Here is a 13,738-nt window from a genome sequence, read left to right as displayed (position 1 = left end):
TATCAAGAGAACTCCTCTTGGCTTTCAGATGGGGAAGTGATTCTGCAAGGCTTGCACTTTGAAATTGAGATGTATTTATTTTTATTATTTTATTTTATTTTTATTTTTATTTTATTGGTGTTTGTTAAATTTAAGAGATTAAGGTATTCCTCAATGTCATTTTTAGTACTCTTGGGTGCAACTGATGTGTACTTTCATTGCTGTAAGTAAATTACTACATTTTTATTTAAAATCATAGAATCAGAATAGTTTGGGTTGGAATGGACTTTTAAAGGTCATCTAGTCCGCCCCCCCTGCAATGAGCAGGGACATCTTCAACTAGATCAGGCTGCTAGTCAAACCAGATCTGAATATTGGAATTTTATTACAAAGTCAAACACAACATGTAAGTGTTTGCTTACTTTCTAAATAGGTCTGGTCTGTATATCTGACTGGAGAAGATAAAATACACTGAGGAAAATAATCCTCTGCTTCACCTTGCAGACAAATAGGTCAATATTATTCATAGAACAAAAAGCTGCATGTGCTTTTCAAGAGCCAAGGACCTTCAGTACCCAGGGGTAAGGAAAAATGGCTTCGGTTATTTTTGTTTCTTTTCCAATAAAACCATTAATGCAATGCACCGAGATTTACAGTTCCTGTTTCCCAAACATTTTTCCATAAGATCCAAGGAAAAAGGATTGTAGAGGGAGTTTTTCTGTTCTGGTGCTGCAAACATATGTGTGTCTAATATTCCTAGGAGTAAAATGCCTACAGGATCAGGCTCTGGTACCACAAGTTGTTTTCTGAATCTTACAGCAAAATTTTGAAGCTGTATTAGAGAATTTTGAGAACATGCTCCCACAGGAAATAAAAACTTTGTGCCTGAAAGGTAAAAACCTAATTGCAAACACTTGACATTTATCATAGCTATCTCTAGTAGAAAAGGATGTTCGTTCCAAATGGTACAGAATTAATACTTTAAACTTGATCTCTAGAACAGCTTTTTATTCTTCTGATTTCTCAAAACAGTCATAAGGATTTTGGACTGGAGCTTAAGAGAGAAAAATAAAAGTAAATAAATACCTTAAACCTAGAAGATTAGTTGCTATGCATCCATTGCTGCTATAGACTCAATGTAAAATCAGACAAAGTTAGAACTGAACCTCTATTATTGAGCCAAGGAAATGGCTAGTATCTGCTGTATTTTAGCTGATTTTATGGCTTTATTAAAAGCTCTTGTTTTAAAGCTAACTGAACAAGGATCAAATGTCTGTCTCCAAACAAATTCTCTTTTTGACTTGGCATCAGTTTCTTGTCGGGTTTTTTCCACCATGTATGTGTCTCAATCAAGGATGTGAGGTTTTGAAAGTTTAGGAAAATACTTGTCTTGACTTCCTATTCCTTGGCGGTATTTTATTACTATTTGAGAGCTGCAGGTAAAATGCCAGTGCATTGCAGGTTTTAGTTTTTGGGAGGGAGCTGTATTCTTTTGGTATTTATGGTGTTTGTTATTGTTCGTCAACAGAATTTACCGAAGCCCTACTGATTTTAGGATTTCAGGAAAGTAATTTAGCATGAAAAGAAATGCTTTGAATCCATGGATTCTGAAATATCTTACTGCTGCCGGTGACTTGATATGTAGTTTTTGCCACTTATAAAACTCTAGAAACAGAAAATTACATGAAATCGCGTTGTTTAACTCTCCAGTATATAGTTTCTTATGTCCTGGGGACGAGATTTTTTTCCTAGACATTTTGGGATTACTACAGAGTATGCTCATCTCTAGTTACCGAGGGGAAAACACTATCAGTAAGATCTAGTGAATTTTAGCATGTATTATTATAATAATTGCCAAGTCAGTTCTGAATGCTTCTAGGACATATACGACAGATGTCTGCTAAATAATGTGTTTGCATTAACTTTCTATGAAACTACAGTAGTCTGCATATCTGATATATTGCTGTTTGTGATGTTATGAATACTTAATACAAATAATTTTTGCAGAATGTCTGCAGTCTTCACCTATAGTGAGCAATGTTTCTGATGTGAACTGCTTGCTCAAAAGAAGCATCGAGTATCACAGTCCCAACATCTGTTTAATAATTTGGTTTACAACAGGATTATTGCTTACTCATGCTGCATTAAAAACAAAACTGTTTTTCTGCTATTAAGCATGTTACGAGACCTTAAAAAAAGATTATAGCTTGCCTTATCATATGAGCAATGTAAGATCTTACCCTTTTTGACAAAGAAGGAAAGAAAAAACCCTGGCTTCCTTAGTAGAACCATGTTAATGAAACCAGATTTGTTATGCAGATATTTGATACATAAAGTAAATATGTGAGTGGGGGCGATCAACAACTTGAGTTCATAAAACAGTCTTAAATTTCACTCACTTGTAACATTATATGTGCCACGTTTTCAGGCGTTTGTTGCATTGCAATGGTAGAAATTGCATTACTTTAAGTAAAAGGGGAGTTTTGCTGCTGCTTTGAATAAAGGTAGTTAGGCATCACAGAATTAAACTCTGTGGATTCAGTGCGTTTATTCTTTCCTGAAACCCTAAGGTCAGAAGCACCGAAGAATATTTTGTTTGCTGGAAGAAGCCAGGAAAAAACCCCAACAACCCTCTGTGAAGTGCTAGAATACAGTCTTTCACGGTCTGCTTTTTGTTTTTGTTTTGACAGTTAAGGCAGAGTTCTGAGAGATAGAAATGCATGTTGTTCTGCTTATTTTTATATCCAGAGATATCAGTGTGGGCCTTTCCAAGGACAGAAGACAAGTTTTCAAGCTCTTTGGTTGGTTGATTTCTGGTTAGTCCTACCCCAGTGTCTGTAATTGGCTTTGAGTAGGACTGGATTCACATAAACAGAGTGACATTTACTACATCCTTAGTCTGTTCTTTGCACTGACTCTCCAATAGTTGGGTTATGAGAAATTAGGCTTCAAGGAATATTGCTAACTACTTCGTTCTGCTTTGTTCTGTCACCTGGATGAAGGTTGGCAAGTTCTGTGAAAAGCAGACATGAGTTTGTCTTCAAGAAGAGTAACATTGCCTGCAGTTATGCCAATAACTCTGCAGAAATGGGTATGGCATTTAAATCAGTCTTGTAATTCTGACTTTAGTATGGGTTGGCAATACATTTGCTTAGTGTAAATAAACAATGTTTAAAATAAACAGGGCTGTATTTAAATTTTCACTTATTTTTTTTTATTTCTCTAGTGTAATAAGAATTTTTCTTTTCTGATAAATGTAGACTTTTTATTTCGTGTTGTGAAATAGATGTTTACATAATGCACATCAATAGATATGTGTACGTAATTGAATATTTGTTACTGTGCTTTTTTCTCTTTAGTTCTGTACCTTCTGCAAGAAATTGATTTTGCTTACAGATTAACATATTTTTTAAATATAAAATGTCATAATTACATTTCAGAATATTAAAATATGCGTCTGTGGAAGGCTTATGTACTGTTCCTAATGGATGTTTATTGGGGTCCACTTCCACAGGCTTTGGATCAGTCTTAAACACAACATACTTTTTCCTCACCCTCTCTGGCTAACACCTTAAGAATGGATGGTCCATCGTGTTTTTTGGGAATCAGGGTAACGCTGTACAGTGTTTCTGCGCAGCCACTGTAGCTTGCCTTTTTCTGTTGTCTCACTAAAAAGGGGAAGCAATGCAAAATTATTAAGCCTGTGTGCACTAGCATTGCCTAGTGTAACTCTAGGTGCTGGGGGTATTTATTAGGTTAAAAATACACAGGAAGTTAAGTATGGAAATATGACTCTCTGCTAAGCCAGATATATTAATTTCTAAGAAATTAGTTCAAACAAAGTGTAATTAATTAGTTTGATTTATTTTGTAAATGTGTAGATATTTTTCAAAAATTCATTGCTGCCTAATATGCCTGAATCACTGTTAATAATCTTCTGTTACTCAGAAGCTTTTAATGTACCAGCAGCGTGAAAAATGAAATTTCAATGAAATATTGCTAAGTATTAAATAGTTCTCATGAGCAATTTACACAGGACACAGCATATACGTCTTATGGCATAAATCCAATGGGTGTAAAGTAGTATATGAATACATAGCTCTTATTGATTTGGGATCTATGGTATTCTTTCAGATTACTTCATTGTTTGAGTTGGAGGGGAAGCCACGTACAATTTTAGTGGGATTGATTGGTACAGATTATTTTATGCTACTGTCTTAATAACATGATCATATACTACTTTTCTGGTATAGTAACTTCCCTTTCAGATTTAGATATGTGCAACGTGTTCTTACACAGTTTTAGCCTAACAATTTGGTATATCTCTGTTACACTCCTCAAAAATACTCTTTTAAAAATTGTGGTTTAAGTTTAATTTCTCAGCTCTCATGCTCTCAATCCTGTGGTTCCCTCCCCTTCCTCTCTTCCTCCCCCCAGTATCCCACCTGGTTTCAAACCTGGTGGGAAAAAAAAAAGTTTTTATTTTTGGCTGTTCCTTGGTTATTTGTATGTTAGGAGATGAAGATCTTTGTTCTTGCAGTATGTAGTTGTGTTGGACTCCTCCGGTATGCGCACAGCAGTACTTGGTGCTACGTGGGAGGGGAGAGATGTGTAATTTTGCTCAATCTAGCCATCAGAAGGCTAGGAAACTCAGTTTTAACTGTACTGTATATTTTATTGGCTTGCTTTTCTTTTCTACTGTTGAGAGGTGAGCATCATCCTCTGAGGAAACTTAAGGATTTTTCTCTTTTGGCAAATGCACGGTAAGTAAGATCGTTTTCTGTGCATTCTCTCCTATTTTAAAACACAAATATCTTCACACTGCTATCAAATTAGCTGTCAACAGTTACTGGCTTTACTTCTTTTTATCTGTGCACTTTGTAAGCCCAAAATAAAAATAATGGAATTAGTAGGAGGAAGCAGCACAGGATGTTGCCTTAGGTAGGTATTGGGTTACACACAGTTGCAGAAATTCTCAAAGGCATGTGTCCTCACTGAGGGCTCACTGTATGCCAAATTTAATTGTCCTGTTTATGCTTGTGATGTCTGTTTCTATGCATGTAGAATTCCTCCTGAAACTGTCTCTTCTCTTTATCCAGAAGGTGCATTTGTTATTTCTGTAGCAACACCCTAATTTCTGGAGCTGGAATACTGCAGGGAGGGAGGCAAGAAAGAGCTTTGCCTGTAAGGGGTGACGTTTGTGCATGCATGCACATGTGTAAATTTGTTTCTGTTTCTCATGGACATTAGAACCTCAGACATAACCTTTGACTTCAAGTAGTGCAAATTCTATTTTTTTTGTAATGCAAGAAGGACCCGGAAATGTAAAAATGTTACATTAGCACTACATAGTCAAGAGAAACTTAAGCATTAGCTTATAAAGTATTGTTTTAGGCTATTGATCATCCCCAATCATTATTTCTTAAATTAATGGAATAGGTAATTGTGTAAGAAGTCTAGTTTAATTATGGTACTGCAAAAATTGCAAGTCTTTTTTTTTTCTTTTTTTTTTTCCCCCTCCCTCATAAAAGGTAAAATTTTGCATTATCAATGTGCTAATCTGAGTGTTGTGCCAGTTTCTTGAATACGTAGTTTTTTCTCATTTTCATTCCAATAATATAGGCTATGTTCAAAGTTATTTCATACTTCTTTCTGTTTTAAAATCTGATATGAAGTACTTACCACAGCTGATGTGTTTTATTCTTAACTAATATATTTTTAACTAAAGCCACAAGGCCTCGTTTAGATTCTAAGGGGTCTTTTAGCACAAGCAGAAAAATGACTTGCTTAATAAGCATGGGGAATTATGCATATTGAATACTATTAAAACCAGATTTGTCGTGTGTATATGGACTAGACACACAATTAATCTGACACAGTTAGAGTAAATGTCGTCTTTATCTTTTGTGTGAATAACTTTGTACTCCTCTAAATTTTTTTTAAGAAATGAGATTTAAAATGTCACAATGCATTCAAAACATTGTTTTACAGTCAAAGACCAATCATTTATTCAAGATAAACACTCATAAGTCTACTAGACTTGTTATGTGGTAAGTACAAGAGTGCTTATGCACCTGATGTTGAATGCAAGGTGTATAAACGGTGAGAGTTGTAGATTTTTCCACAGTGGCTGGGAATTTCATAGCATACTAGGTCACACAACTTTAGAAAGCCCTGCATACAAAGGCGGTGTTTATTGCAGCTGAATAATTCCGAGTGATTCTTGAAGAGATTGCATAGTGTCTTTTAAATGGAAGAAATATTGATTAGAAAATGAGAATGTGGTTTAGATTGCTCAAATCTAGGACTGGTATAAGCTTGCAAATGTCAAGATTCTCTTGCATCTTTATTCCATCTATTTTTCTGGCCTGAAATCACACACCGCTTTAATCAACGCTCGCCCCTCCCCCAAGGAAAAATGGTCACTTAAGCCAAATTGTACTGAGAATTAGTAATGTCTGTCTGCAAGGCTAAGAGCATGAAAGTAATTTTTCGGTTTTGCATTTGGGTTCCCCGAGATGAAAGGCCAATGTGCTAATCCAGGGATTTTACATAAGGCACTTTAAGTGACATGATAATGGTGTCATTAAATGGATACCTTTTATAAAATAACCGGAGGCAGACTAAGCGTTCATGTATGAAACATCTCTTTGTAAGGACAGTTTGAAAAATAGTCATTTAAAGATGAATAAACAACACCCATGCCCTCTTTGTCTTTTTAATAAAAATAAAAGAAATATAATAATAAATAATATAATAATAAATACAATAATGAAGTAAAAGGAAGGGTAACATCCCACAAAGATTTGAAGACAGATGAGAGGTTTAAGCGGGGGATGGAGTTGAGTGTGCTTTAAATATTTAGGAACAATGGTCAGAAAACCTGTGGTGGTTGAGGTGAATTATTTGAATCACTGTAAGGTCTCATTCTTAATGGAATGTTTTGTTTCATGACTTACTGAGGGATCTGAGAGAAGATAATGGGGATAACCACAAGTAAAGCATGGGCCTAAGTGGAAATTCAGTGTAGAATTAGATCTTAGAAATAAATTACTAGGATAAAGCATCAGGATATGCTGCTACTGTATCTGCAGAGTTTGACACAAATAGTATGGGTTTTGAGCCAGAATAAGAGTTGAAGAACGTATTTGGGAATGGACAGAGACCCAAACTGAATTCAGGAGACTGGTAGTGTGTTTTCTGGAAGAAGTTTGTGTTTAAAATTGCTAGAAGGCCAAGCTAGTATGCAGGCTCAAGGAGAGGTCTTGCTGCCTTTATGTATTTAACATGTGCTAAGATAGCTGCATTTTGTTTGGGGGGATCTGGAATTCTTGCTTCCTCTTGATAATACATAAAAACTTGTGAAACTAGTTTTACAAGTATCTCCTTCAGATATTTGTTTGAGGGAGCATACAGCTTTCATGTTAGCTATGAAGAGATTCATGAACTGCCTAGACTTCAGTCATCTGTCGTACTGTACTTGAAGATACTAAATTACCTACTCATGATAGAGGCTGACGTGATGATAGAGGTTCGGTTGATAGGGAAGAAGGAGGGTGGCAGACTAGCATTTTCTGTCATTGTGGAAGGGATCTGGTCAGGTCCAGGGACTGTTTAGGAGATACTGACAGGGCTTTCTTAGAGGAAGGTATTGCAGGACTTTTCCTCTCCCTGGTGATGTTGGCCAAATAAATCTAGATCTGATACTATACTTGGGAAGGGTTCTGGGACCAATTTTTGCTTTGAATATGTACTCTTTATACTCAAGCAGGTACCTAAAAATGGATTCTGGCATAGCAGTTGTATACCGGTTTGCCAGTCATATTTCCTGCTTTGAATTACATGAAACCAGTAAAGCTTCCTACCATTTTTATTGTGTATAAATATGATCCCACATTTATAAATGAAATAAAAATGGGACTAACTTTAGCAGTCCCTATGGTTCAGCTACTGGGTGGAGATGAAGGTCTTTTCTATCCTGTGACATTCCAGTTTCTACAAGCAATCAAAATTTATAGAATATTTTGCACACAAAATTGTCAATGATCTTGGAATTTAAAATATAAAGCCCTATGCTGCATAGTTGCCATGAAAGGTAGATAGGGATGTATGTGTGTCTGAGTGTGTATGACAGAGTGAATAATAAGTGCACAGAGCTTTCTGAAAAGTCTTTTAAAATATCAATGGTTTAATACACTTGGTCATTACTTGTCCCTTGTACAGCTTGACAAGGTTTAGTGGCACAATTAACGTTGCACTCTGTCTCCTCTCTGTCTTCAGTTCTTGAACAAATCTTTGATATGTTTTTCAGTTCCTTCTTGCCTTCTTTGAACATCTAACATTCTTCATACAGTAACCAAGGAAATTGGCAGTGTTTAGTGCCCTACTCTGCTCATAATCCTTTTCTGTTGGCAGAAATCCTTTGGAAAAAAAACACTTTTTCATCAGTTGAAGAAAGTGCTTGGCCATTTTCTAGCTCTAGTACTTTAGTCTCCTCTTGAATAAATTAGGCTTCACGAAGTCAGAACTTGACCTTCAGACTGTGTTATCTAGCCTTGAAGTATATCAAGGGCTATTGCTGAATGGTTATTTCTACTGGTAGTAAAACCTGTACTGATTATGTTGCATTGCTGTGTATGAAGAGAGAAGCGAAACAAACTGCACACAAGGTGTTGGTGCCAGTCCTGTGCAAAAAATCGAATTTCCCTTACTTGTATGTCTTCTGTGTCTGTTACTTTCAACATTCTACAATACATAAGCAAGTAACTGAAAAATTAGATTTTATTTACTTTTGGTAAATCGAAGATATGCTGATGTGTACAAGAAAATGCATCACCTTGCACCAAGGAATTAATCATATTTAAGCTCGCTTTCTTCCTCATTTTCATGCTGTTGCTATGGGTACTGGCCATGCACCGTACTGCCCCACTCCTTGTTTTTCTGCCTGTGGGTCAGAAACAGGCAGGACCAACCCAAGAAAACACCAGCTGCCTTAAGGACCTAAAAAAGAAGTTATGACTGTATGATCAAAACTTGTGAACCAATATAATTCTGTTGTAACACTGGAAATTTTACCCTGGTTCCAGTCCATCTTAGTATCTTACACTTGGTAGTGACGTCCTAAAGTTTCTTTTTTGAAGTTGCCCTTATTCAGTTGCTTTCAACCCTTTATTTTTGATTACATTATTTCAAGGCAAAAGTAGTTATAAAGTAGTTATATGAGAACAGATGTATTCTGGCACAGTGTGGAGCATAATGGGTGCCTAGAGAACAGTACAAAGCAAGGCGAGTCAAACTTCCCAAGTCACACTTTCCAAGAATACATACCCAGTTTCTTGAGCCAGAGTTGGTAGGCTCTCATCGTATTTTTCATATTTCATCATATTTCTCATAACATATTTCATCTTCTCTCTCTGGCAGATCCTAATGGCTGCCTTGGGCTGCTGACCTGTAGCTCTACCAATACACATCCTTGGCCATCAAAAACGTTAACTTGGAGAGGCATCTTTGGTTCCTTTCTTTCCCATGCCTTACATATCCCTGAGGTTACAGCTTCCTGCTATTTGTGTCTTTGCTTTTTGTTTGGCACCACTAGAATTCTTATGAAGGACTGAGAGCTGGGAGGAAATGTTCAGCTGACACCCTTAATGCTTTTCCTTTATTTCCTACTAGAATCCTCTTTTTTTTTGCTATTCCTCAGCATACTCTGATTTCTTCACAGTCTTTTTCATCACTCTTGTTGCATACTGTGTCATTTCCACCCCCGAACTTTACCCTAACGTAATATTGTGCTTTTTTTCTTAGACCACTTAGACTGCGTTTCTGAACCAGTTAATTCCCTTCTCCAAGAAGTTACCAATTAAATGGTATCTAGACTGAATAGCAATTGGAGCCCTCTGCTTGTCTTGTACTAGCTTGGCAGCCAGACTTAACTAGCTCATCAAATTATCCACCAGCTGTGTATGCAAGCCCTCAATGTTGCCGATTTTCCTTTGGTCCTGTTGATTGTAACTTGGTGGATTGGTGTCTGTCACCATCCTTTTAGGTATCCTGGTTGACAAGACTTTTAGGATGATCATGACACAAATAAAATATGTACAGTCATGATGATAGGAACAAGGCTTGTGTGTGTGGAACCGAAGCGGCAGCCAGACAACCCAGAAGACCTCTGAATGTAGGGTATTACAGCATGCGTAGAGATGGGAAATGTGCTACTGACTTCTCAGTTTTCCTCATTTTCATTTTAGAACAAATGATTAGAAGTAAATATTGTCAAAATACACCGATTTTCTGAAATGATTAGTCTCTATTTATTACTACATCATCCATTTAGCATTATCTTTTTGTTCCACTTTGTTCACTTGTTTTAGTGAGTGTCTCCTTCATTAGATGACAATTACATTTTTGCTGACAATTATATTTTTGCCGACAATTACAGGGCCTAATTTCCATGCCCAGGTGCTCCTGGTCTATTTTTCTGATCCCGTAGTAGTTTGTATTTGTTGGCAAAATTTGCTGACAAATCTGTGATAATGCAGCAATGTATAGTTGAAGGTTTTACATGGTTTCAGTAGACTTACTAGCTTTATTGCAGGATTTACTCTTTATTTGGATTTTATGCTTTGGCCAGAGGGTACAATGCTATGTGAATAAAATGAAAGGCAAGTTGAAAAGTGCCGAGGGATAAAATGTTATGTCAGAATAACTATTCTACAGCAGTTGAACCTTGCTGTTATATACCACCATTTACTAGAAACAGGTACGCAGAGACAGTGCTGGGCTGATAGCATGTCGTAATCTGACCCAGCAAAGCAGGTTTTTTCATCTTATACCAAATGGAAAGTGCTTCAGCAGTCTAAACCAGCAATTATTATAGTGGTTTAACCTACATAGCCTTTGTCATAGCTCTGGACATTCCTTGTACCACTCCAGAAATTCCGAGAAAATTTCCAAACTAATCTTCTTTAGCTAAAAATCTAAACTTTGCTTAGTCTTACAGAGTAAGTCTACATTCTTTTCGCCTCTAGTGACCTCCATGGGAATACATGGGTGATAAAGGTGATGACAAAGGCATTCTTTGCTTTGAAGCTCTGTTGTTGTTTAGGCCAGAACTTCTGTCTAAAATTGTAAAAGTGAAAGAGCATTTTAAGAAAGATACATATTTTTTTTTTAATTTTAGAAATGTATTTTAGGACTGCTGCAAAGGAAATGGGAAACTAACTGGTCTCTTAATGGTGTTACTCAGAGATTTGGTCTTTTTCAGCTTCAGCAAGAGATCAGCTCTACTGAGAAACCAGCAACAGAGTGTGAAAAACCTGGTAGAAACAATAGGTACTTCTTTTTATAGCTGGTATCTCTTCAGAAACATAGAGTGCAGCCAGAATATGGCAGTAACAGATTTGCTTTTTCTTGTGCTGGAACACAGCATTCTATTTATCTCTGACAAGCGAAGGATATGTTGGACAAACTGCACTATTAAATACAGAAAGCCTCATTTAAATATTGGTGCTTTGACATAAATAGGGACAAGCTATTCAAACATGAGGCTGATAACATTCTGCCCTTAACTTTGTTGTACACAGAAAACAAAAAACAGAAGTGTATTTTAGTGTCTTTATGTTGAAATTTCTTTCTCCCCCAATCTTCATACATGACTTCTTTGGAAAGTAGAGTAGTGTGTGTGTAATTTCTACTATATTTCTAGTTTGGGGGATAAAGAACACTGGTGCGCTGGGAACGTTTTCATTTTCTGTTCCTTTTGTATTTCACAAACTTTTTTTTTTTAAATGAAATACTGAAGTTCTTCCTTCAAGTCAGATTCTTTGAATCCTCTAGCATGATTTTCCATCTTATCCCTCTTTTTAACTCCAGTTAGTGTAAGTGGATATTTTTCCATCCATATATGGTAAGTGCATTCTAAATGTTGCTATTGTATATAGTAAAATGTAAAGCTCTATGTTACTATTAAATCCATAAAAGCTATGTAAAGTTAAGAGCAGGCGGTGTGGAAGCAAAGGACTGAAGATAGTAAATAACATTAAGTTTACTAATGGGGCTAATAAGCTATTCACTTGCGTTAAATTAACTTTTCATGAAGAAAAGCTCATATGAAAGTACACTCTTATTAACCGTAATGCAATAGTCAAGTTCCAGTGTGAATATTGAACTCTTTAAATCAAACAATAGGGCTTTTGAACTTTCATCATGAAGAATGTGTTTTGGGGGCAAGATATGAAACTCTTAGCCACTACCAAGATGAGTTTTGTACCTTGCTAGTTATTTTATCAATTTTCTCTGGATTTCATGAGAAATATTAAGGTAGCTCTGAGTGAAGATAATGGGTCATAAAGCATGTACATTTAGCCTAAATAACTTAAGCTTCATACTGTGAGCTGTATTGGTTGGACATACTGAACTATATGAAAAAGCGTGGTGATTCTGACACTAAGAGGTGGTGATGTGTGGCTAGAAGGGAGAATAGCTTGTGGACAAATGTACTTGTTCAGAAGTTGGATTATGTTATGTTCTCCACTGAGTTTTACAATTACTTTCCTTGGTTAAAGAATTTACCCAAGTTTCGCTGGATTGTTGTCAACATTTCTTTATTTTTAGTGGATAGGAAGACGTAAACTCTCTCTTTCTAATTGAGAACTACGTGTCTATGTACTGGGTTTAGGTTAGCCGGGGAGCTCTGCGTATTGCGCACGGACGTTCAGAAATGACCTGTGTTTGATTAGCTGTCTGTAAGTAAGTGATACACAGAAGACAGAATGTGGAACCTTTTACGTTTCCCAGGGCCAAGAGGTTTTTCAAATAGCTTTGTGTCAGATGTTAATGTGCACACTTAGCATTACTCAATAATGTAATGAATAATAACTAAGACTTGTGTTTATTATGGCTTGTAAGGCATGGGTTGTCCACTCTGATTTAAAGGTTAGTATGAGTAAGAGTCTGAAATTACTTGACTATAGCCAGCTGTTCTAAAAATGAACTGTTCGTTCCCAGTTTATCTTTATTTTGCATTCTCTTACTCCATGACCGTTTAATCTTCATAACAGCTCTTCTTTTGAAGCACTTGGGAAAAGTTATTTATACCAATCAATGTGAACTTCATTACTAGTTACGTTCTAGTAACTGCTATGAACAAGGTGGGGAAAAGTTTTCATGAATATAAGAGTGGATTTTCTTCTAGGAAGAAAAAGATTTATGTAATGTTAGTAGATTCTTACCTATCTGCCTGGCAACAGTGGCTCACAAATTCACAACGAAACACCCCAAAATTAATCTGCCACAATAGCCTTTGGGCTTTTCCTCTTTCTCAGGACTGAACCGAAGTTTATACTCTATGCACATCAGATGAAGTAATAGATGGAGCCTAAGCTTCTGTTTATAATGATGTTAGGATAGACTGTGGTTTGACATTTAAGTTTCTTTAAGTTTTAGACTGTATAACCCTCTGTTAACTATTGGTTTTTTGCTTTTTCATTTCCAGAGTCCCCTCTTTTTAAACTGGCAATTTTATTTCACCTGTAAAGAGTAGATCTAGGAACATATTCTTCCATATCTGTTGTGAATAATTAATGCAAAGAAATCATTTAGCTGCTCTGCAGTGTGTTTGTCTTGTATAAGTGATCCTTTGACTGCTTAATCATCTAGCAAACCTGCTAATTTTCTTTCATTTTTGCTATTGCATGGAATTGTGTTGTTTGAAATTTTTCCTAATGATGTTTAAATTTCCTCACAGCTTTCTAGTTATTCA

The 13,738-nt window shown here is 36.2% G+C and overlaps 1 protein-coding gene across 5 annotated transcripts in view; it reads left to right on the top strand.

The window, feature by feature from the left end:
- The window catches only part of GRB14 (growth factor receptor bound protein 14), a 66,687-nt gene that overhangs the window by 15,323 nt on the left and 37,626 nt on the right, over positions 1-13,738 (top strand). Inside the window, exon 1 of one of the 5 annotated variants that reach the window (XM_063341999.1) lies at positions 465-560. The exons of the other annotated variants lie outside the window; for them this stretch is intronic. Within the exon in view, the coding sequence (XP_063198069.1) occupies positions 522-560 (39 nt within the window). The 5' untranslated portion in view covers positions 465-521. Of the gene's footprint in view, positions 1-464; positions 561-13,738 lie in introns of those variants that run through there. 5 annotated transcript variants of the gene reach the window in all.

This window comes from Chroicocephalus ridibundus, chromosome 7, assembly GCF_963924245.1.
Source record: "Chroicocephalus ridibundus chromosome 7, bChrRid1.1, whole genome shotgun sequence".
Lineage (NCBI taxonomy): Eukaryota > Metazoa > Chordata > Aves > Charadriiformes > Laridae > Chroicocephalus > Chroicocephalus ridibundus.
The sequence above is the reverse complement of the archived record's forward strand: the minus strand, read 5'-3'. Positions and strand labels throughout refer to the sequence as shown.